The sequence below is a fragment of the Thalassophryne amazonica genome, chromosome 6 (genome assembly GCF_902500255.1).
Source record: "Thalassophryne amazonica chromosome 6, fThaAma1.1, whole genome shotgun sequence".
Taxonomy (NCBI): domain Eukaryota; kingdom Metazoa; phylum Chordata; class Actinopteri; order Batrachoidiformes; family Batrachoididae; genus Thalassophryne; species Thalassophryne amazonica.
Window position 1 is genome coordinate 91,014,767 of NC_047108.1, and position 22,291 is coordinate 91,037,057.

The 22,291-nt window shown below is 43.7% G+C and overlaps 1 protein-coding gene across 1 annotated transcript; it reads right to left on the reverse strand.

Moving 5' to 3' along the window:
* Nucleotides 1-15,269: 15,269 nt before the first annotated feature.
* Nucleotides 15,270-20,381, reverse strand: LOC117511489 (meiotic recombination protein SPO11-like). The gene is made up of 5 exons (XM_034171508.1): nucleotides 20,237-20,381; nucleotides 17,298-17,411; nucleotides 15,930-16,015; nucleotides 15,518-15,584; nucleotides 15,270-15,405 (listed from the first exon to the last, which is right to left on the reverse strand). The coding sequence occupies exons 1-5, from the start codon at nucleotides 20,344-20,346 to the stop codon at nucleotides 15,270-15,272; spliced, it is 513 nt and encodes a 170-aa protein (XP_034027399.1). The 5' UTR covers nucleotides 20,347-20,381.
* Between the last annotated feature and the right edge of the window lie 1,910 nt (nucleotides 20,382-22,291).

The window sequence follows — 22,291 nt, forward strand, 5'->3', positions numbered from 1 at the left end:
GACTGGCATACGAAGGAAGAATCACATGCCACTCATGCAAAATCGGAGCTGCCTTGAACGCCTCGTACAGCTATCACCTTAACCATTCAGCACATGCACTCTACATTTGCGTGCTGCTTGCGCCTGTAACCCATTTCAATGGTGGGCAAGATGAGGTCACATTGTCAGCTGATCGTGTTCGCAGCATTTGCACTGCATGGCGTACGCAGGTCAGACATATCGTGCTGTGCCACAATATACTGCACAAAATCATGGATGGATGGATGAGATTTATTGTCATTGTCATTACACGAGTGCAACAACAACGAGATTACATCCACAATCCAATTACCACAGACATACAGCAATTAATCCACAATTATTACTTGTTTACCGTAATAATGGCACACATCAGAATTAAAGACAACACATATACATTTGACATTGTTTATGTGCACTAAACTTGAACAGTCCGTTTTCCGAATTGAGGCGATGTGAGTGTGTGGGGGGGGGCAGCAACATGTAGTTGCGCCGCCACCAGCTTGGGGGGGGAACGGGGAGCTACAGCAGCTAAAACTGCGCGGCACCCTGGAGGGGTAAGGGAGTGGCATGCGACATTGCCCATGTTGCACCATGACCGAATGACACAATCGAGGCAGCCTTCACACCAGTGGTCGAAAGACAGCGAAGTGCCACTCATGAACATCCAACACCACTCGTGGGGCACCTAGAAAAGACGGGGCTATTCGCGCTGCCAGCATGACAGTACAGTGCAGCTGACCACATTCGAGCTTTACTGTGCAAATGTCTAAGTGCCCCACATGTGGCGTTACCGAGCAACACGTGTCATGCAAGTGTACCTCCCCCAACACGTGGTATGCAAGTGTGTTGCTCCCTCCTCCGCAACACGATCCTCCTCCGCAACACATGTGGCGTGCAAGTGTGTTGCTCCTCCTCCGCAACACATGTGGCGTGCAAGTGTGTCGCTCCCTCCTCCGCAACACATGTGGAGTGCAAGTGTGTTGCTCCTCCTCTGCAACACATGTGGAGTGCAAGTGTGAGGCTCCCCCTCGCAACACATGTGGCGTGCGGGGGGGGGGGGGGGGAGTCACACTTGCATGACATGCTGATAATTACAGTGAGGAAAATAAGTATTTGAACACCCTGCAATTTTGCAAGTTCTCCCACTTAGAAATCATGGAGGGGTCTGAAATTTTCATCTTAGGTGCATGTCCACGGTGAGAGACATAATCTAAAAAAAAACCAAAAAATCTGTAAATCACAATGTATGATTTTTTAATAATTTATTTGTATGTTACTGCTGCAAATAAGTATTTGAACACCTGTGAAAATCAATGTTAATATTTGGTACAGTAGCCTTTGTTTGCAATTACAGATGTCAAACGTTTCCTGTAGTTTTTCACCAGGTTTGCACACACTGCAGCAGGGATTTTGGTCCACTCCTCCATACAGATCTTCTCTAGATCTTTCAGGTTTGGAGTTTCAGCTCCCTGTAAAGATTTTCTATTGAGTTCAGGTCTGGAGACTGGCCAGGCCACTCCAGGACCTTGAAATGCTTCTTACAGAGCCCCTCCTTTTGCCCTGGCTGTGTGTTTGGGGTCATTGTCATGCTGGAAGACCCAGCCATGACCCATCTTCAATGCTCTTACTGAGGGAAGGAGGTTGTTTGCCAAAATCTCGCAATACATGACCCCATCCATCCTCCCTTCAATACGGTGCAGTTGTCCTGTCCCCTTTGCAGAAGAGCACCCCCAGAGTATGATGTTTCCACCCCCATGCTTCACCGTTGGGATGGTTTTCTTGGGGTTCTCATCCTCTAAACATGGTAAGTGGAGTTGATCCAAAAAGCTCTATTCGGGTCTCATTTGACCACATGACCTTCTCCCATGCCTCCTCTGGATCATCCAAATGGTCACTGGTGAACTTCAAACGGGCCTGGACATGTGCTGGCTTGAGCAAGGGGACCTTGCTGCCCTGCAGGATTTTAAACCATGAAAGCATCATGTGTTACTAATGTAATCTTTGTGACTGTGGTCCCAGCTCTCTTCAGATCATTGACCAGGTCCTCCTGTGTAGTTCTGAGCTTTCTCAGAATCATCCTTACCCCACGAAGTGAGATCTTGCATGGAATCCCAGACCGAGGGAGATTGACAGTCATCTTGTGTTTCTTCCACTTTCTAATAAATAATCGTAACAGTTGTTGTCTTCTACCAAGCTGCTTGCCTGTTGTCCTGTAGTCCATCCCAGCCTTGTGCAGGTCTACAGTTTGTCCCTGGTGTGTGGGAGCTGCATTTCTGAACTGAAGACTCTGCAAGTGAGACGTTGCTCGTCACTGCTTCCGTGGTATGCTAAGTGACGGACACGTGAGTCTGCCGGTTTGAAGTATCTACGATGCCTAATATGAGGACAGCTTCGTGTGAGAAGTGTCTTTACAAGCTGACGAAGAAAGGGAAAGGTACTGTGTGCTCTAGATGTTCAGATGCTATCTCATCCAGTAATGCCACGAGTGACGACCCAAATGGTTTGAAATTGGTAAACGAGGTGCTAGTCTACACTGACCATCATTTGGAAACTAGCACTGCAGAAAACCTCACTGATGTCCTTGTGACTTTCTTCACTGTTGATGAACTGAGAATTTCTAAAGAACTGTTATGGAAAACATTCGGTGGTTTGGGAATTCTTGAGGACTGGATCAGTAGGAGAGACTCTAACAATCATTCAGAATCAATGGCTATCTGTGACGACATACTTGATGCTCTGTCAGTCTTACATGCCAACAGTGTGAACTTTGTGTGTTATGCTGCTAATTGGATCAAGATACCAAAGTGCAACCCTGAACGTAACAATGTATTAACTGTTGCAGAACGCCTTGAAGAACTTGAGGCAAAGATGAAGGTGTATAACACCAGAATGAATGCCACAGATAGTAGTGTGAGCACACGGCACGATCATCCAGGATATCATCTCTGCTGAGCAACAGAGAAATGTCACATGGCCAATCATCAATGCCGGCAGGGCTACAAATGCTGTCAATATTTCACACCATACCAATAGTCGCAATATTACTGCTGTAGGTAGCAAACCTGTGCGTGGTGGTGTTTCCACTACTCGTGGTGGTCCTGGCAGTGTGACAACCCCTCCTGGCAGTGTGATGACCTCTTCTGGCAGTGCTGGGGGACCTGGTGGTATGGCGACCCTTTCTGGTGGTGCTGGTGGCCTGGTGATGAGACGACTCCTGGCGGTGCTGGTGGACCGGGTGGTGATGACTCCTGGCAGTGCTGGTGGACCTAGTGGTGTGACGACCCCTTTTGGCAGTGCTGGTGGGCCTGGTGGTGGGACGGCTCCTGGCGGTGCTGGTGGACCGGGTGGTGTGATGACTCCTGGCAGTGCTGGTGGACCTAGTGGTGTGACGACTGCTTTTGGCAGTGCTGGTGGGCCTGGTGGTGGGACGGCTCCTGGCGGTGCTGGTGGACCTGGTGGTGTGATGGCTCCTGGTGGTGCTGGTGGGCCTGGTGGTGTGGCGACCCCTTCTGGCGGTGCTGGTGGACCTGGTGGTGTGACGACCCTTTGTGGCGGTGCTGGTGAGTCTGGTGGTCAGACGACTCCTGGCGGTGCTGGTGGGCCTGGTGGTGTGACGACTCCTGGCGGTGCTGGTGGATCTGGTGGTGTGATGGCTCCTGGCGGTGCTGGTGGGTCTGGCGGTGTGACGACCCCTCCTGGCGGTGCTGGTGATGTGTCGAACGGATTCGTCAGACAAAATCATGAACTTCGTCGTGAACGCAAATTCAACAACCGTCTGAGAAATGTGAACAGTACTCGTTCGCAACAAGGTAACAACAACTACAATCAGAATCAGAAGAAAGGAACTGTGATTGGTCAAGCTGATGGCACTGGCTTGGCAGCCGCCCCTGCACCTTCTAGAGACTTTTTTATATCTAGAGTTAACAGGGAAGTGTCTGTGGAGAGGTTAGCCAAGTATATATCCAGCAAAGGTGTTGTAGTTAGAGAACTTGTAAACAAGACTTGTAAAACAAGTCATGTTGATGCTGTGAATGCCTCATTCAAATTGCCAATTGGTTTTGACCATGTTTATAAGATTAGAAATGCAGCCTTTTGGCCCAAAGATATAGGGGTGAGGAAATGGAAAAAAAGGTCAGAAGAGTCTGATGAGTTGGATGTTAATGATGTACAGTTATGAGTGAAGTTGATTTGTCTTAACTTTTATTTTAAAACCTTTTATGAACATGGATTCTAATGCTACTGATTTTAATCTTAAAATGTTAAGTTATAACTGCAAGCACTATGTTGTAAGTGGTCCTAAATTTGAATTTTTGACATTGTATTGCTTCAAGAGCATTGGCTTTATGAGTCTCAGCTGTGTAACTTAGCTAAACTTGGCCAGGGTTATTGTGTAACAGGTACCAGTTCTATGGTTGAAAATGCCCCTAGGCATGGTAGACCATATGGTGGTTGTGCCATACTTTGGAACCCCAGTCTTCAGTGTAAAGTTGAACCTATTGAGTGCCAATCCTCTAGGGTATGTTGCGTTATGGTGTCACATAATACATTTCTCATTGTTAATGTTTATATGCCATGTGATAAAGGTTATAGGGATGAGACAAATTTCCTTGAGTTTATGGACTCATAAACTCCCTCAGACAGGCATGATCCCAATTTGGTCATATGTGGTGGTGATCTCAACACTGATGTAAGTTGGTCTTCTAGTCAATCAACAGAATTTACCCAGTTTGTCACATCCTGTCAGTTTCAGTTGTGTCTAGATTTGCCATGTTCAAATGTACCATATAAGTTTCTGAACAGTAACAATATTTCTTCAGTCATAGATCATTTTGTGATATCCATCAGTCTCAGTGAGTTTGTCGAACAGTATTCTATTGTCGATAACCATCTGTACTCTGATCACTTTCCACTGAGTATTACATTTAATATTGATATTTCTCATAATCATAGTACCACTAAGGTTCACAAACCTAAAGTATCTTGGAGGAAAGCCTAAAGCTGAGTATTTGTCTGATACAATCACAGATCCATCTCTATTTATCTGTGATGATGTACATTGTGCATACATAAGAATGCTATCTGTGATGTTTACACTCAGGTGATTGAGGCTGCCTAGATGCTGCTGATTTATGTATTCCTCAAACTAGAGCTAGGAAAAATGTACACCTGGTTGGAATGAGTATGCAGAAGAACTGAAGCAAGTTTCACTGCACTGGCATAGGTTGTGGAAGTAAGCAGGGTGTCCTGAGCAGGGTGAGCTAGCTGATAATAGGAGAGTAGCTAGGCATAACTATCACAATGCTGTTTAACAACTTAAACGTGATAATGATAAGATCAGGTCTGAGAAAATGCAAAGCCATGATAAATATAATCACCATAGCTTGTGGCATGAGGTGAAAAAAAAATGAAGGGTCAATTTAACTATCAGCCTTCTTATATTTAATTGTACAAATGAAGATGATATCTGTGATGTTTTGCTAACAAATACAGTAAGTTATACATAGTGTACATATGATCATGAGATGTTTGCCTTAAAATCTATTGATGAACTGTGTAGTAAACTATGTAGATCTGTGGTGCATACCAATGATGTGATGAAAGCTGTGAGTAAGTTAAAATCTGGTAAGGATGATGGCTATGAAGGCCTTTGCTCAGACCATATCATCAATGGTAGCAAAAATGAGTTTATTGTACACAGCTATGCTAACCATGGACTAGCTCCCAGCTCTATGTTATTAGCAACTATGGTTGCTATTCCAAAGAACAAGCATAATCTCTGTCAAGATTCAGATAATTATAGATCTATTGCCCTTAGTAGTATGTAGGCAGGTTGTTTGATCTGATTGTATAGATAAAGAGAAGGGAAAACTCGTCACATCAATCTTCAATTTGGATTCAAAGATAAGTCTTCAACTACCCAGTGTACATAGGTCCTAATGAAACCATAAGTATTATATACTATAAATGTACCAATGTGTTTGTCTAATGTTGGATGCCAGTCGTGCATTGACCGAGTTCATTACTGTAAATTATTTCGCTTGCTGATAAAGCGTAATGTGCATCCAGTAGTTCTACGATTATTGATCAACATGTACACTTGTCAACAACTTCCGGTTAGATGGGGCAGTAGTGTTTCTGTCCCCTTCAATGTTACTAATGGTGTCAAACAGGGTGGTGTCATGTCACCAGTATTATTTTCTGTTTATGTCGATGACTTACTGTGTATTTTATAAAAATCAGGTATTGGCTGCCATATAGGCAACAAATATGTTGGTACTCTAGCTTTCACTGATGACCTTACACTTGTTTTGTCCATCTGTATCTGGTCTAAGAAAAATGGTTACAATCTGTGAAATGTATGCAAGTGATTATGACATTTTGTTTAATGGCAAAAAAAGCCAGTTGTTTTTTAAAGGTCGCAATTGCAAGGACCACAAAGGTGATATTTTTGTAAATAATTCTCTTGTTGAGTATAGTGATACTGCTGTTCATTTAGGTCATCACCTATCTAGTCAAGATGATGTATGTATCTGTCAAATATGCTATTGGTCAAGTCTGGAAAAACTTCAATCGTTTATGTCAGACTTGGCCATTGTTAGTCATTCATTAAATGTAAACTATTCATCAGTACTGTTGTTCATACTATGGTGCTCCACTATGGAATCTCAATAGCACTGCTGTTAATAACTTATGTATTGCCTGGAGAAAAGCTTTGAGAAATTTATTTAGAATTGATAACAGAACTCAAGTCATATAATTGAACTTTTTGCAAATAAGCTCCCTTTAAAAACTCAGTTGATCAGTAGGTTTTCTAAATTTTATAAGAAATGTACACATCTGAAATTCAGTAGTAAGAAGTGTTGCACTTATATGTACTCAAAATCCAATGTCAGTATCAGGTAATATGTGCAAACAATTTCTGCAACATCATTTGATATAAAATCAGTTTTTGTGCCAAAGTATAATGATTCCACTACTTGCCATTAATATTGCTCAAGGAACTATTGACATTCGCGATTGTGTGCTATGCAATGTCGCATTTTTGAATATTGCCGAATGCAGTGATCTCATCTATGAAATTTGTGTAAACTGATACATGACCTTAAATGTGCCAAACCTATACATGTATTTTGTTTTACTATTGTTTTTATATATTTTTTATCTTTCTTTTGTATATATTCCGTTTCCTGTATTAATTGTACAGTTGTTTTGGGTTTTTTTTGGCAGTTGTGAAATAAAGATTATATATATATATATATATATATATATATATATACATACATACAGGTAACAAGTTCAAACAGGTGCAATTAATACAGGTAAAGAGTACAGAATAGAGGGCTTCTTGAAGAAAAATTAACAGCTCTGTGTGAGCCAGAATTCTTGCTGGTTGGTAGGGGGATCAAATACTTATTTGCAGCAGTAACATACAAATAACTGATTAAAAAAAATCATACATTGTGATTTCCGGAATTTTTTTTTTTTTTTTTTTGGATTATGTCTCTCACAGTGGACATGCACCTACAATGAAAATTTCACACCTCTCCATGATTTCTAAGTGGGAGAACTTGCAAAATCGCAGGGTGTTCAAATACTTATTTCCTCGCTGTATGTACAGACAAGATCATATGGGAATCGGCCAACCATGTCTGAGCATGCACAGCATGACAAGGTGCTTTTCAGCTGATCACCAGCCAGCAACTCACTGACAGCTGGAAATGAGGGCTCAGTGCACACGACGTGTTAAATTAAAAACACAGAGACCACAGCCAGGACAAGTATATAAATAAATACAATAACTACATACATAATTGCATAACAAATACTTAAAATAAATAATCAAAGAACAAAGTAACAGAGAGTGACACTTTGTTCTGTGCGCCGATCGAAAAGATGAACGTGGTGCTGCGAGCAGCAGCTGTTGGGATCTGTGAACCTGCAACTCACAGCTGGAGAACATGTACTGTGTTATGACGGACATTACCTTACAACACTCCACCATGAGGCACGTGCATGTGCATGCTGTCCTCATGGTGGAAATACATTAAAACACATGTCGCTTTTGCAATGGCCTGCAGCGAATGAGCCAGCACGCACATCAGCAGGTGGCTGCCCCATGTGACAAGCTCCATGTGATCATGTGAACACACAGCTGGCAATTAGACTGCGGTGTGTTTTTTTTTTTAAACAGTGACAACAGATTCATGACTAGTAATGTGACTGTGTTACATTTAAACAATGCATCATTGGTCCTCTAATGTTCTGAATCTGTGCTTCGCATTATTGTGGGCTTCCGTATATCCGCTGTTTGTGGGAGTGCAATGTGGTTGCCACACGTTCCAGGTGCTTTCACTGTGTTCGTGCACACACACGAGCATGCACAAAACCATCGCTGCGGTATTGTGCACGCCTGTCCGACCGTGTGTCCCTCCCAACAGCAGGTGCATTTTGCAAAACAGCATTTTGTTTTTTGTTTTGCGGATTTTCGGCTGGTTTCTGCTTCTTTCGTCCAACTTCATGTGAAGGGACCCTTAGGGGGGACCATTCAGACTCTGACTGCGACACTGGATCACCCTGAGGGAACCCATGCAGACATGGGGAAAACACTCAAATGCCACACAGAAAGGAGGGGAAGCAATCCCACGACCTTCTAGTCCACATACAAGTATTTAAAGGTCATGTCCATACTGAAATCATAAACAATTTAGATTCAGGCTGTTAGTGGCCATCCGATGAGCCACCTGGATTACTTTGTGCACTTTGTGTACTTGTGTGTTTCCGACAAGTGACGTCACAACTAGAAGCGTCCCAGTGTGGTGCTTCATTGGAATGCAGCTGATAATGTTAACGGAGGCACAGATTAATCCAAAGTTGACATAAGTGTGATTGTCGTGTTATGATGACTAGTTTTTAAGTGATAACTGTTAATTTTGATGTAGTAACGGTAAAAGCTGTGGCTCCAAGAAGGTTGATGTGCACCTACACTGCCATGAGTTCAGAAACGCAGCCTGTCAATAACAATCTCTGCTCCCAGGATCAGCTTTGTGCATGATTAATTATGAGTGTTGTTATCACTGAAATCTAAAAATAAATCTGCTGCCAGGGAGGACGAGCATCTCGTCAGCTGCACAGCGCACACATGCACACAGACACACAGCAGCCTTTGCAGCACACATGCACAGCTCCAAATTTACACTCAAAGTAAAAAAAAAAATATAAATAATAATAATTTAAGCCACAAAACACAAAAGGGGTTAAATCCTGAACCCGCCAGACTCACTGTCGTGTTATGGATTAATTTCCCAAACTTAAACTTCACGCGATCAAAGAAGCGTGAGATCACCGGCTACAGCTCTGCCTCTGTCTCGATCGTGGCACGTAAATTAACGTCCATGAACTCCTGGAAATAATGTATTCTGACTTTTTCCAATGTAACAAATCCATCTCCATGTCCAGGTAGTCTGTTAAAAACACAGTCAGATGTCCACACGTCCATGTACACAGCTTCAGTAGCAAACAGCGCATCACCGACACTTTAGGCTCCAAAATCTGACACGCTGAAAAAGTTAAGAGTTTCGGGGGGAAGTGTATCATCTCCTCTCTCTAAATCTGAGCCATCACTTTTCAGAAGCTTTGTTTTCGAACAGAGCAGGTTTGTTTCCCTCTGTCAGTCATTGGTAAGGATGGGTATTTGATAAGATTTTATTCATATCAGTGCCATTATCGATTCTGCTTATCGATCTGATTCCTTATCGATTCCCTTATCGCTACATCTTGTGAATTTTCTGTGTACTAAACGTAGGCTTTACAGGTTTTCTATGTCAACAACATTCTATTGAGTCCTTAAAGTAATATAAATATGAAATGGTCACTGTATCCTTGATCTCTGGACATAAATAAAAATAAACAAAATCTGTAGATTTTGTCAAAAGCATTTCCTTTCACTCCCCCTCTAGCTGCCACCTTATAGTGGTGGGGGAGTTTGCTTACCCGGATGATCCTAGGAGCTATGTTGTCAGGGCTTTGTGCTCCCGTAGGGTCTCCAAGGCAAACAGGTCCTAGGTGACGGTCACACTAAGGGCAGTTCAGGACCTCCATGACCAGTAAAAGATCAAGGAACGAGACCTCGCCCGGTATGGCGGAGCCGGGGTCCCACCCTGGAGCCAGGCCTGGGGTTGGGCCCGGTCCATGCTCACAGCCCCTGGCTGTTGGGACATGGAATGTCACCTCCTAGGGGGGAGGAGCCTGAGCTTGTGCGGGAGATTGAGATATACCGACTAGAGATAGTCGGGCTCACCTCCACGCACAGCTGGGCTCTGGTACCCAACTCCTGGAGAGGGGCTGGGCGCTTCATTTTTCTGGCGTCACCCACGGGATAGGCGGAGAGCTGGGGTCACATTACTTATTGCTCCCCAGCTCAGTCGCCAGTGTTGGAGGTTCACTCCGTGAACGAGAGGGTTGCGTCCCTACGCCTTCGGGTCGGGGACAGGTCTCTCACCGTTGTTCTTGACCTACGGGCCGAGCAGCAGTGCAGAGTACCTGACCTTCCTGGAGTCCCTGGGAGGGGTACTAGATAGCGCTCCGACTGGGGACTCCATTGTTCTGCTGGGGATTTCAACGCCCACGTGGGCGGCGACCAGGATGAGACCTGGAGGGGGGTGATCGGGAGGACAGCACGGCCTCCCCGATCTGAACCCGAGTGGTGTTCAGTTGTTGGACTTCTGTGCTAGTCACAGTTTGCCCATCACGAACATCCATGTTCGAGCACAAGGGTGTCCATAAGTGCACGAGGCACCAGGACACCCTGAGCCGGAGGTTTGATGATCGACTTTTGTAGTCATATCATCTGACCTTCGGCCAAGTGTCTTGGACACTCGAGTGAAGAGAGGGTGCAGAGCTGTCGGATGATCACCACCTGGTGGTGAGTGGATCCGCTGGGAGGGTAGGAAGCCGGTCAGACCTGGCAGGCCCAAACGTATTGTGAGGGTCTGCTGGAACGACTGGCGGAACCCTCTGTCAGCGAGGTTCTTCAACTCCACACCTCTAGGAGAGCTTCTACCAGATCCCGGGGGAGGTTGGAGACATGGAGTCCGAGTGGACCATGTTCTCCACCGTCCATTGTCGATGTGGGGCTGCTCGTAGCTGTGGTCGCAAGGTCTCTGGTGCCTGTCGCGGCGGCAATCCCCGAACCCGGTGGTGGACACCGGACGTAAGGGATGCCGTCAAGCTGAAGAAGGAGTCCTACTTATCTTTGTTGGTAGTTGAGACCCCAGAGGCAGCTGACAGGTACCGGCAGGCCAAGCATGCCGCAGCCCGTGCGGTCGCAGAGGCAAAACTCGGGTCTGGGAGGAGTTCGGGGAGGCTATGGAGGAGGACTATTGATCGGTTCCTCGAAGAGATTTCTGGCAAAACCGTCCGACGCCTCAGGAGGCGGAAGCAGCTCTCCACCAGCACTGTTTACAGTGCAGGTGGGGAGCTGTTGACCCTGAGTGGGGATGTTGTCGGGGTGGGGAAGGAGTACTTCGAGGATCTCCTCAATCCATCGTCACGTCTTCCGAAGAGGAAGCAGAGACTGGTGGACTCACAGGTCGGACTCCCATTACCCAGGCCGAAGTCACCGAGGTGGTTAGAAAGCTCCTCCGTGGCAAGGCTCCTGGGGTGGATGAAGTCCGTCCTGAGTACCTTAAGTCTCTGGAGTGTTGCCTGGTCTGGAGCTTGGCTGACACGCCTCTGCAACATCGCGTGGCCGAGTCGGGCACAGTGCCTCTGGTATTGGCAGGACCGGGGTTGTGGTCCCTCTGTTAAGAAGGGGACCGGAGGGTGTGTTCCAACTATAGGGGATCACACTCCTCAGCCTCCCCAGTAAGGTCTATTCCAGAGTACTGGAGAGAGAATTCGACCGATGGTCGAACCTCAGATTCAGGAGGAGCAGTGTGGTTTTCGTCCTGCTCGCGGGCACACTGGACCAGCTCTACTGCTCCATCGGGTGCTCGAGGGTTCATGGGAGTTTGCCCAACCAGTCCACATGTGTTTTGTGGATCTGGAGAAGGCGTTGACCATGTCCCTCGGGCACCCTGTGGGGAGTGCTCCGGAAGTACGGGGTCCTTTGTTAAGGGCTATCCGGTCCCTGTACGACCGCAGCAGGAGCTTGGTTCGCATTGCCGGTAGTAAGTCAACTTGTTTCCAGTGCACGTTTGGCCTCTGCCAGGGCTGCCCTTTGTCACCAGTTTCTGTTCATTATTTTATGGACAGAATTTCTAGGCGCAGCCAGGGTGTAGAGGGGGTCTGGTTTGGGAACCACAGAATCTCGTCTCTGCTGTTTGCGGACGATGTGGTTCTGTTGGCTTCGTCAATCAGGACCTTCCGCGTGCACTGGGCAGTTTGCAGCCGAGTGTGAAGCGTCCGGGATGAAAATCAGCACCTTCAAATCTGAGGCCATGGTTCTCGACCGGAGAAAAGGTGCTTTGCCCCTCTTCAGGTCAGTGGGGTGTCCTTGCCTCAAGTGGAGGAGTTTTAAGTAGCTCAGGGTCTTGTTCACGAGTGAGGGACGGATGGACCGTGAGGATCGATAGACGGATTGGTGCAGCATCCTGCAGTGATAGGGTGAGGAGCTCGAGTCGAGCCGCTGCTCCTCCACGTCGAAAGGAGTCAGTTGAGGTGGCTCGGGCATCTTTCCGGATGCCCTCTGGATGCCTCGCTGGAGAGGTGTTCCCGGCACGTCCCACTGGGAGGAGGCCCCGGGAAGACCCAGGACACGCTGGAGGGACTAAATCTCTCGGCTGGCTTGGGAAGCCTTGGGGTTCCCCAAGTGGAGCTGGGGGAGGTGTGTGTGGATCGGGAGGTCTGGGCGGCTTTGCTTGAGCTGCTGTCCCCGCGACCCGACTCCGGATAAAGCGGAAGAAAATTGGATGGATGGATGGATGGCATTTCCTTTCAGACATTTTGGCATGACTGTCTCTCCATACCTCTGAACTGAGCTCAGCCGGCTGCTGCATGTCAATGCAGGACATCTCATTTTGGGAGGAAAATTAAATTTTTTTGTCTGTTCTCTAAAATTGTATTGTAGCAATGTAGTTATTATTACTATTGTTGTTGTTGCTATTATTATGATTATTAGACAGTGTCTATTTTGCTGGATACGGCAAACACGCACCTAGCGATATTTGACCAGATCTCCCTCGCTGATTGGCTAGTTCAAATGACGTCATCGTAGAGTTTTATTTCAACATGGCGGCGCCCTCGGCAAGTTGACTGGACAATATTTTGCTGTACGCGGCACCGGCAAAACGGCGGGTTGCGCTGTTTTGTCAGCCGTTCTAAATTTATTCACGGCAGAACGGAACGGCCGCAGTTGGGTGGGAATTTAAAGGCGATCGGAGTTTAAGATCTCCTTATTTCACATTCATGATAGTAGCTTGATATTGGTGATTTTCATTATTGAAAATTGGCATATTTTACCATTCACTATTTTCAGGGTGGGACTGATTGAAGGTTTTGCAGACATGACACTGACAGAAAAAAAACAAGATAAACACACGTGCCGACGTGGACTTCTGTATTTTCGTTTTTTATTCTGTCTTGAATTTGCAGGTTTGGAAATCACAAATCTAAGAGATTATTTCTGTTTACCATGGCATTTTGAATGTTTTATCATGTTAGCTACACAAAATGAGGCCACTTAAGGCCAAATTAAAAAATAAGTTGTCATCATCCCCGCCCTACACAGAAATTACCAGGACTGGAAAAATTATTTCCACCGTGCCCAAAATTATTTCCACCGCGTGGTGACAAGCACAGGTGGACATCATTTTGGGCGCAGCAGTGGAAATAATTTTTGCCACACGGTGGAAATAATTTCAGGCATGGCTATGTCACTGTTTTTGAGCTGCTTTTAGCGTCCGAGAATCCCTCCGCTAGTAGGTGATTTTCTGTTTCCAATTCAAAGGGCTTTATGGCCCCCAAAAACAGCATTTAAAGATGAAAAATTAGCACCACACTCAATGCAGAGGGCACCGCCATGTTGTAATACCTTCTACGATGACGTTATTTTAACTAGCCAATCAGCGAGGACATCCGGTCAAATATCGCTAGGTGCGTGTTTGCCGTATCCGGCAAAATATACACTATGTTATTATTAATATCTAAACAAAAATAAATTTAAAAATATTTACAATTTGTAATACATTTGACTCTTTTACGACAACAAACGCTGAGCCATTAATTATTATACGAAAACAAATACACAGAAAGTGCTGAGATGCGAACAGGTTAATGCTAACTTTAACACTGAAAATGCATAGACATGCTAACGCTTTAGCATCGGTCCCGTTTTTAAGTTATAAAATACATCTATCAACTGTTTCAGAAGACCATATCAGGTCTGTTTAACATAAAAAAGGTAAATAATACTCACAGACATATGCTCTTTGGGGTTTTAGTGGGGATCGGGTCAATGCTTCATTCCTTAAAGCTTCAAAGAAGAGCCACGCTGCAGAAACAGTTGATTACAGACCCTGCAGGGGTTCTGTAATCAATGTGACATGATCATTTTTCCAGACAAAACACCCCCAAAAACAACGGCTGCTCTGATGGACTGATAAGGGAATCATTAAGCAAAAAGGCTATTGATGTCGGTGGATCGAATCTTTTCTTAAAGATACCCGAAAAGAACTGGTTCTCGATACCCAACCCTAGTCACTGGGATGTTTCTGTTTTGCTAATAAGGACGTCACACACTGAAAATGCTGAGGACTGCAGAGTGAAACATTTTCCAGAAATCCACCTGCTAACGCTCAGAGTGAGAGGAATAAAATACATCAGAGATCACTAATTATTAGCACATTTGTGCAGAGACACTTACAATATTGAGTACTTTTATGTTGTCTTACTGGGATGTTAAAAAAACGTGAGACATGTCCTTTAAACAGATCAAACATGCTTAAATTAACTACTTCTGTCTATAGGAAGGCCCCTTCAGCTTCTCCCTGCTGTGATCCCCCCCCAACTCACTTGGGGTCACCACAGCACACTGAGTTGAATCTGCATGTTGATTTAGCACAATTTCACACCGGATGCTCTGCATGACACAACTCTTCATTACATGGAGTACAGGCACAGGTTGTCTTGAACCAGAATCCTTCTGCTCTGGAAACAAGCGCACTAACCCCTTGACCAAGCTTAAGAAGCGCACATGAAACTTTGTGTGTTTTGCGACTCAGTTATACATCATGCTCCTATCAAATCTTATCTCATGAGAGCAAACACGTGCACACTACCACATGTAGTGATCTGCGAGGAACCTTGAGCATGCAGGAGATATCATCCACAATGCTGTCAACAATTTTCTGTGAGCCATACAGCTGTGTATTGTTGTAATAGATGTCTCTGTGGAGACAAACAAATATCTTCAAGTGAGCAATTCAACAAATACCGAACAGCGTACTGTCAAAACAGTATGAGCTGTAAGAGAACATTTGAAATGCAAATAAGACACAACCTTTTTGTGGCATACGAGTTGCTCTGCACAAGTTTGTAGATGACTGAGAGAATCTTCAGAATTTGTGCTGAAAACAAAAGGTATATTTTGAATTATTTTTCTCGGCATTAAATATAGGTAAACTTTTGCATCATAGTAGGGGGGAAAGCACTTTCTGTTGTAATTAGGATGTCCATGTGGGACAGCTAATCCTTAAAAGCCTCTTTCAACATGTTCTGTCTTTGCCAATTTGTCACTTAAAACAGACTCTGACTTTTACCACTGTTTATGTATACGTCCACAGTGAATATAAATGAAAGCCATATGAAACACTGTAAGGTTCTTCAATGGAGACAGGTAGGATTTCCAAAATAAAAACACTGCATATGAGCAAATAGTAAATATAAGAACAGGTTTTTGTTTATTTTCTCACCAAACTTAGTGACAGATGGACAGTCGCTCCTGATGGTGGTTACGGAACCTTCTGAACTCATCTGAAGCCCAATGGCACTGTCAAAACTCAAGTGGGAAGACATGAAAGAAAAAATTATGGACAGTCAGCAGCAAAGAACTGAAGAAACCATTGAAAAAATTCAAACGCTTCATGTGTGCTTTGTTTATCTCTAAAGCTTTGAAAATGAACTCCACCTGTACTCCATCTAAATTCCCCCACACCCGGAGGGGCTACCTGTGAAAAGATCTCCCACATACCTCAGCATCCCATTCCTTCTCTGAAAACTATAGCTTTCAATCTGTGTAACTGAAGGGCTAAACTGCAAATATTTCTGTTTTCAGTAAACCACGTTGCTATATTGTTATAAACTATAAACCATTGTTCCTGTTCTTGCTATAGTGTTTTTTCAATTCCTATTACCTCCATCACACTAGAGGCCAAATTCCATCGAAATGAAAATTCGACCCACATTCCTGAGGTGTCGTGCTGCATTCAAGGATGTCGGGCAGGAGTCTGAGAGCAGTCTAAACAGTCGGCCAACTCCAGTGGACACCCCCAATGTTTTGCACATGTGCAAACAGTCAAGGTGCAGTCGAGGTGGAAATATATCGAACTACATTCGGAGTGCAGTCTGACCGCAATCTGACTGCAATCTAAATATTTGTACGGCATGAAAAAAAAAAAAAAAAGTTTTGTTTTTTGGTTCCCAGTGGATAAGCAAGACGAGGCAAATAGGAGCGGTCGTGTCAGTAAGTGTTAGCCTACACAGCTAACCAGAGTAGCTCCAGTCTCTTGCCTGCAAAACTGACTTGACATGTTTGTGCTCCGGGTCATAAACAAACTGCAACACATGTCCCCTTTCCACCGCATCGTCACTTTTTTTTTTTGCATTTTAATTTGTGTCTAATTTGCCTAAAAAACTCAGAGAAAGTGCCATGTTTCTGTCCCTCGAAATACAGAAATTATATCATATGCGCCATATTTTTTAGTGCCCGCCCTCAAATGAGACTGCGCTGCCCAAATGGACCTCACTCGTACAGCAGTGTAAGTGCATTTGTCATATTCTCACTGCATTCAGACAGCTGTCTAGGTAATTCTGCAAATTTTACAAATTAAGATCTGGATGTTGTATTTTTCTCTTTAAAGAAAGTAAATAACACTCTGAGCATCTTGTGTGGCCTCTGCAGAACACAAAACACTTTGTATCAAAATGTATTTCTTTACCACAACATAAGTACCTGTGTTTATCTTTTAAAGGTGCGGTGGCTGACAATTAGTGTGCAAAATGAATGCAGCATCCAGAGTGAGAGAGACATTTCATGTTGCTGTGTGTTTAAATCAAGTTACCTGACATTCGCCCATCTGGATCTGTTGGGCAGCACAAGGATAGGAGCTTCATCTTTAGACAGACTACTCACTATTCCAAGGATTACTTTTTCAATTCTGGTCAAAATTTCTCTGCTAAAAATAAAAACAGAGTGACAGACAGAAGTAAAAATAAAAATCTAAAAAGCTCTACAAGTAAGCTGCTTCCTTTGGAGCCATCTTGAAAGGATTTATGGGGTCACAAGCAACTGTGATTTATTATACAGAAAAATTAGAATATGGGCTCATACACACTTTACATCATTGAGGAATGATGGACTACATCAATAAACAGTCAGATTCTGTGGAGACTTTCAAGTCCAGGCTTAAGACGTACTTTTCCCTTTCATATGGCTAGCATGCTGGTATAGTTTTGTTTTACCCTTTTACTCTTTTAATTAATTTTATTAGGAAACGGAGTGTGCTGCGGCCTTAACTTTACCTAAATTCTGGGTCTTTTAGTGAAGCTTAGGGCTAGCGGCCGGTGATCACCTTAGTCTTTCCTGTTTTTCTTGTTGTTTAATACTGACAAATTATACAGTATTTGTCTTTCTGAAGCCTGATTCTGTTTTTTCTCTCTGTTTAAGGTGCAGCTCCATCCAGAGAAGGGTGTGGTATTTGTGCTGGAGAGCCTCCTGTCCTGTGCACCAACAGCATAACCTGTATATTCGGTTTGTGAATTGTTTCTGTAATTTGTGTCTGTAGTATGGCCCGAGCAGAGGGTCACCCCTTTTTATGCCATTTTTATGCCAAAAATAGCCATGCTGAGCACGTAAAGGCAATTTTCTCAAAACTCTAACTTTTTCTAATTCATATTTCACATCAAAAAATTACAGTCATAGATTCGTTCATTTGGAAATGTAGCCATTTTTATGCTGAAAACAGCCAATTTGAGTATTCTGACTCAATTTTCTCAAAAACTGTCCGTTAACTTTTAATTTAACAAGGGCATAATATTGGTCATGGACATCGTTCCCGTCCTAAAATTATTTGCATAGATTCATTTCTTTCTAATTCAATATCAAACCAGCAGATATCAATAGACAAGCCTACAGCCCAAGCATGTTTTCACCGAGCGGCCAGTGGCAGAAGTACGAATTCTCGCCTTCGGATTGGCCACTTCACTGGAAGTGATGTGGTGCCAACCTTGAGAATTGTCTCTAGCTTCTTTCTATCAGCCAGCTGATAGCTATCATTGCCTAGAACAGTGAGATTTAGGCTATAGATCAAGCTGACCTGAAATGACCATTGTACATTAAACTGACTTCACTGACGAGTCTGACCCCTTTGAAAAGTGACCAAATTACATATAGAGGTTTTTCATGTGACGTATCGGTCACGTGATTTTGCGCCCCACGGCCATTGTGGATTACGACGCGGTGGCCGCTGTGATATGCTACGTGCATTTGGCGAACAATTGCAGAAGCTTCAACAATGGTCAATTTTTGTGCTGTCGTTGGTTGTTCAAACAGAGGTGATAAAAATGAGGCAGGTCACTCATTTTACAGGCTGCCAGCAGTTATTGTGCATCAAGCAGTGGAGTGTTACGAGCTTCCTAAGCGACGCAGAGAGACCTGGCTCAGCAGGCAGAGCAGATCTGAAGGAAGCTTTAATATGGCCAGAACCAAGCAAACCGCCCGTAAATCCAAAGCCAACGCCGCCCGGAAGAGCACTCTGGCTACCGTCGGTGTGAAGAAGCCTCACCATTACAGGCCCAGCACCGTGGCGCTGAGAGAGATCTGCCGCTACCAGAAATCCACCGAGTTGCTGATCCACAAGCTGCCCTTCCAGTGCCTTGTGAGAGAAATCGCTCAGGAATTCAAGACTGACCTCTGCTTTCAGAGCTCCACTGTGATGCTCTGCAGGAGGCCAGCGAGGCTGACCTGGTAGGCAGCTTGTGGATCAGCAGCTTGGTGGGTTTCTGGTAGCGGTGAATCTCTCTCAGTGCCATGGTGCTGGCCTTGCAATGGTGAGGCTTCTTGACACCGACGGTAGCCGGAGCACTCTTCCGGGCAGCTTTGGTAGCGAGTTGCTTCCTCTGAGCTTTTCCTCCGGTGGATTTACGGGCAGTCTGCTTGGTTCTGGCCATACTAAGCTTACTCTGTGAAACTGCTGGACACTTCGTTACATCGTCATTAAATTCACGATCCGGTACAACATACGGATCCACTGAACCAACTGTTACACATCGATCATGATAAACAGCTTTATTTCGAGTGTTTAAAGCCTCGTAATAAACTTTCATTCTCTCTATTTTCTTTCACGCGCCAGCTGCGTAGTAATCCAGGATGGAGATGGGAGCAAATTGGTCACGTGATTGAAAACTCTCTATATTTGTACTCAGTTCGGTGATGTTTTCATCTGCCAAAACGGCCACCAGATGGTGCTGGGGTAACGCCTGACCTTGAGAATTAATTCTGTACCTCAGCCAAATGTGGATTCTCGGGATTCTTGGATCCACGTTGTGCCGAACTACTTTCCTTCAGCCATCTTTGTTGATGGAGGGACAATAGTTCCACACCAAATGGATCCCCAATCTTGTTTAACGTATCAGTTTCATAAAAATACAGTCACAGCTGAGGTATAAAAACAAAATGCCATCCCCAACTCACTGGATCTGTTCACATTGCTCCCCAGACTCGGGGTGTTTTGTCATTACATCCAGTCACATCTTTATTTTAGCTAAGCTAATTTAGCAAGTGCTAGCTGACAAGCTGGCAAGTTTACCACACACTGAATTTAAATCAAACTAAAAGCACACACACACACACAACATATCTGCCTGATAAACTAGTACCTCTGACTGTTTTGGTGTAAAAAAAAATAATAAAAAATGATAAATTAGTTGTGAGCACACCCTTATTTAAATCTGTTAGCCACTGTGCTAACTGTAGCATGAGCATGTGACTATGCAGAATTACCTGCTGATTTCTTCCACACACAAGGAGTCTGTCATGCCAAGATTGTTCAGTAGTTTACCTCGCAGGCGCTCAATTTCAGTAAACTGGTCTGCTGGAGTAGATTTCATCATACATAAATAAATGTAATGCTAAGTAGCACTCTGTTGCTGTGTCATCTTGGTCATTATACATTAATAGTGGTCATTGGTCAAATCTTGCTGGTTTTGCAAGCCTTCATCTGATTGGCTGAACATGGAGGCTGGCTTTATAGCAGGCAATCCTTTGTTCCAGGCACTTTGATAATAATGAAGACGGAAAAAACAAAATTAAAGATATGTATTAAATTGAATAAAACAGAAAAAAGACAACATAAATAGTAATAAAAATGTATATCAAAATTGGTTCTTTGTTATGAGGTTTTCCATATTCGACAGTATGTAGACTGATTTTATGTCAGTCGTCATACTGATAAATACAGCTGAGTCATCAGTAATGTTATATTAGCGTCAGCTGTGTTTTTCATCTTGTCATATATAAAAAGGTGTGTTTTAGGCTAACTTAATGTCGACAATTCAGCACAGAGGTGATAAACTCTCTTTTTTCAAAACACAAACAGTATATAAACCACAAAACAAAGAATGGGATCAGCATTATGGAATGTTCAAGGTAATGACACAATCAAAGGAAAAAATAAATAGACACACTCAAGACACAACCAGAATTAAAGCATGGACAGAATGTATGTCTTGGGATGATACCAGAACTTTTCAACATTTTGCAAAATTGGACTGTAGGAACTATACTAAATGGGACCTCATTGGGTCAACATCCATCCATCCATCCATCCAATCATGGTGGGGGAGCTATCCCAGCAGTCATAGGGCATGAGGTAGGGTACACCCTGAACAGGATGGCAGTCTATCACAGGGTCACATATACGTAGACAGACAAACTCATTCACAATTGCACACACACCTACGGTTAATTTGAAGTTTCCAGTTCACTTAATATGCATGTGTTTTAATATGGGAGGAAGCCAGAGCATCACTGGGTCAACAGTTGTACTTAAACAATGAAATAGTTTAAAAACATTTCACTTGATTAGCCCCCTCTGGTGTTGAAACATAATAAAACACGTGTATGAATGGCTACATCAGTGCAGGGTCTGTGAACGAGCAAATATTTTGCTTCAGGAAGCAGGTATAATTGGGGGGAAAAAAAAAGCCAGATCAGTCAATCACAGTTGATTATGCAAACGTATTTATTAAATAACCTTTAATAAGAATTCATATCTTGATGACATGTAGGAGGGTCTATATTTCTTAAAAAAAAAAAAAAAAAAATGCTGGGAATGAGTTCAAATGAACCCCATATCCACAAAACACAATTTTACAACGTTATTTTGTATTTAGAGTTGGCTTCCCTTGACTACTAGCGTATATGTGAAAATCACAGATATGTGCTTTTATTTATTCTCAAAATCATGTAGACCATTATGTGGCCAAACTGAATGCATGCATTCACGTACTCATTCGAATGGTGAAGGTCTGTAAGATTTTAAAGAAATCTTGGTATTTGATTGACCATAAACAATATTAAATGATCATCTCACTACTCCCACAATCATAATTCTCCATGTATTATATTGTTTGCATCATTGTAAATCACACGTGGCTGTGTTTAACCAGCATTTTCTTGACAATTGTCAATACCATAAACAAGATACCATAATTTTTGTCTCCAGGCAGATCACACAACATCATACTACCTTCCCAGCATAACTGACATTGACACGGACAGACCAAACGAAGCAGTTGCGAAATCTTTCCTCTTTATCATTTTGTTTTTCAAAACGTGAGTTGAATTATTTCATTTCATCCTTTTTGGACACCTTTCAAGTTGATTTTTGAATACCATGGAGAGCAAGACAACCAGAAAAGCCACATTAGGCAAGACCAAGGACAGATTGACAGTGACACTGGCAGATTCTCATTTTGCCATGGAGCAACTTCCATTACATTAGATCTAATGGCTGAATGAGAGCAGCCTTATGTGTGTCAGACATATAAGGATGCA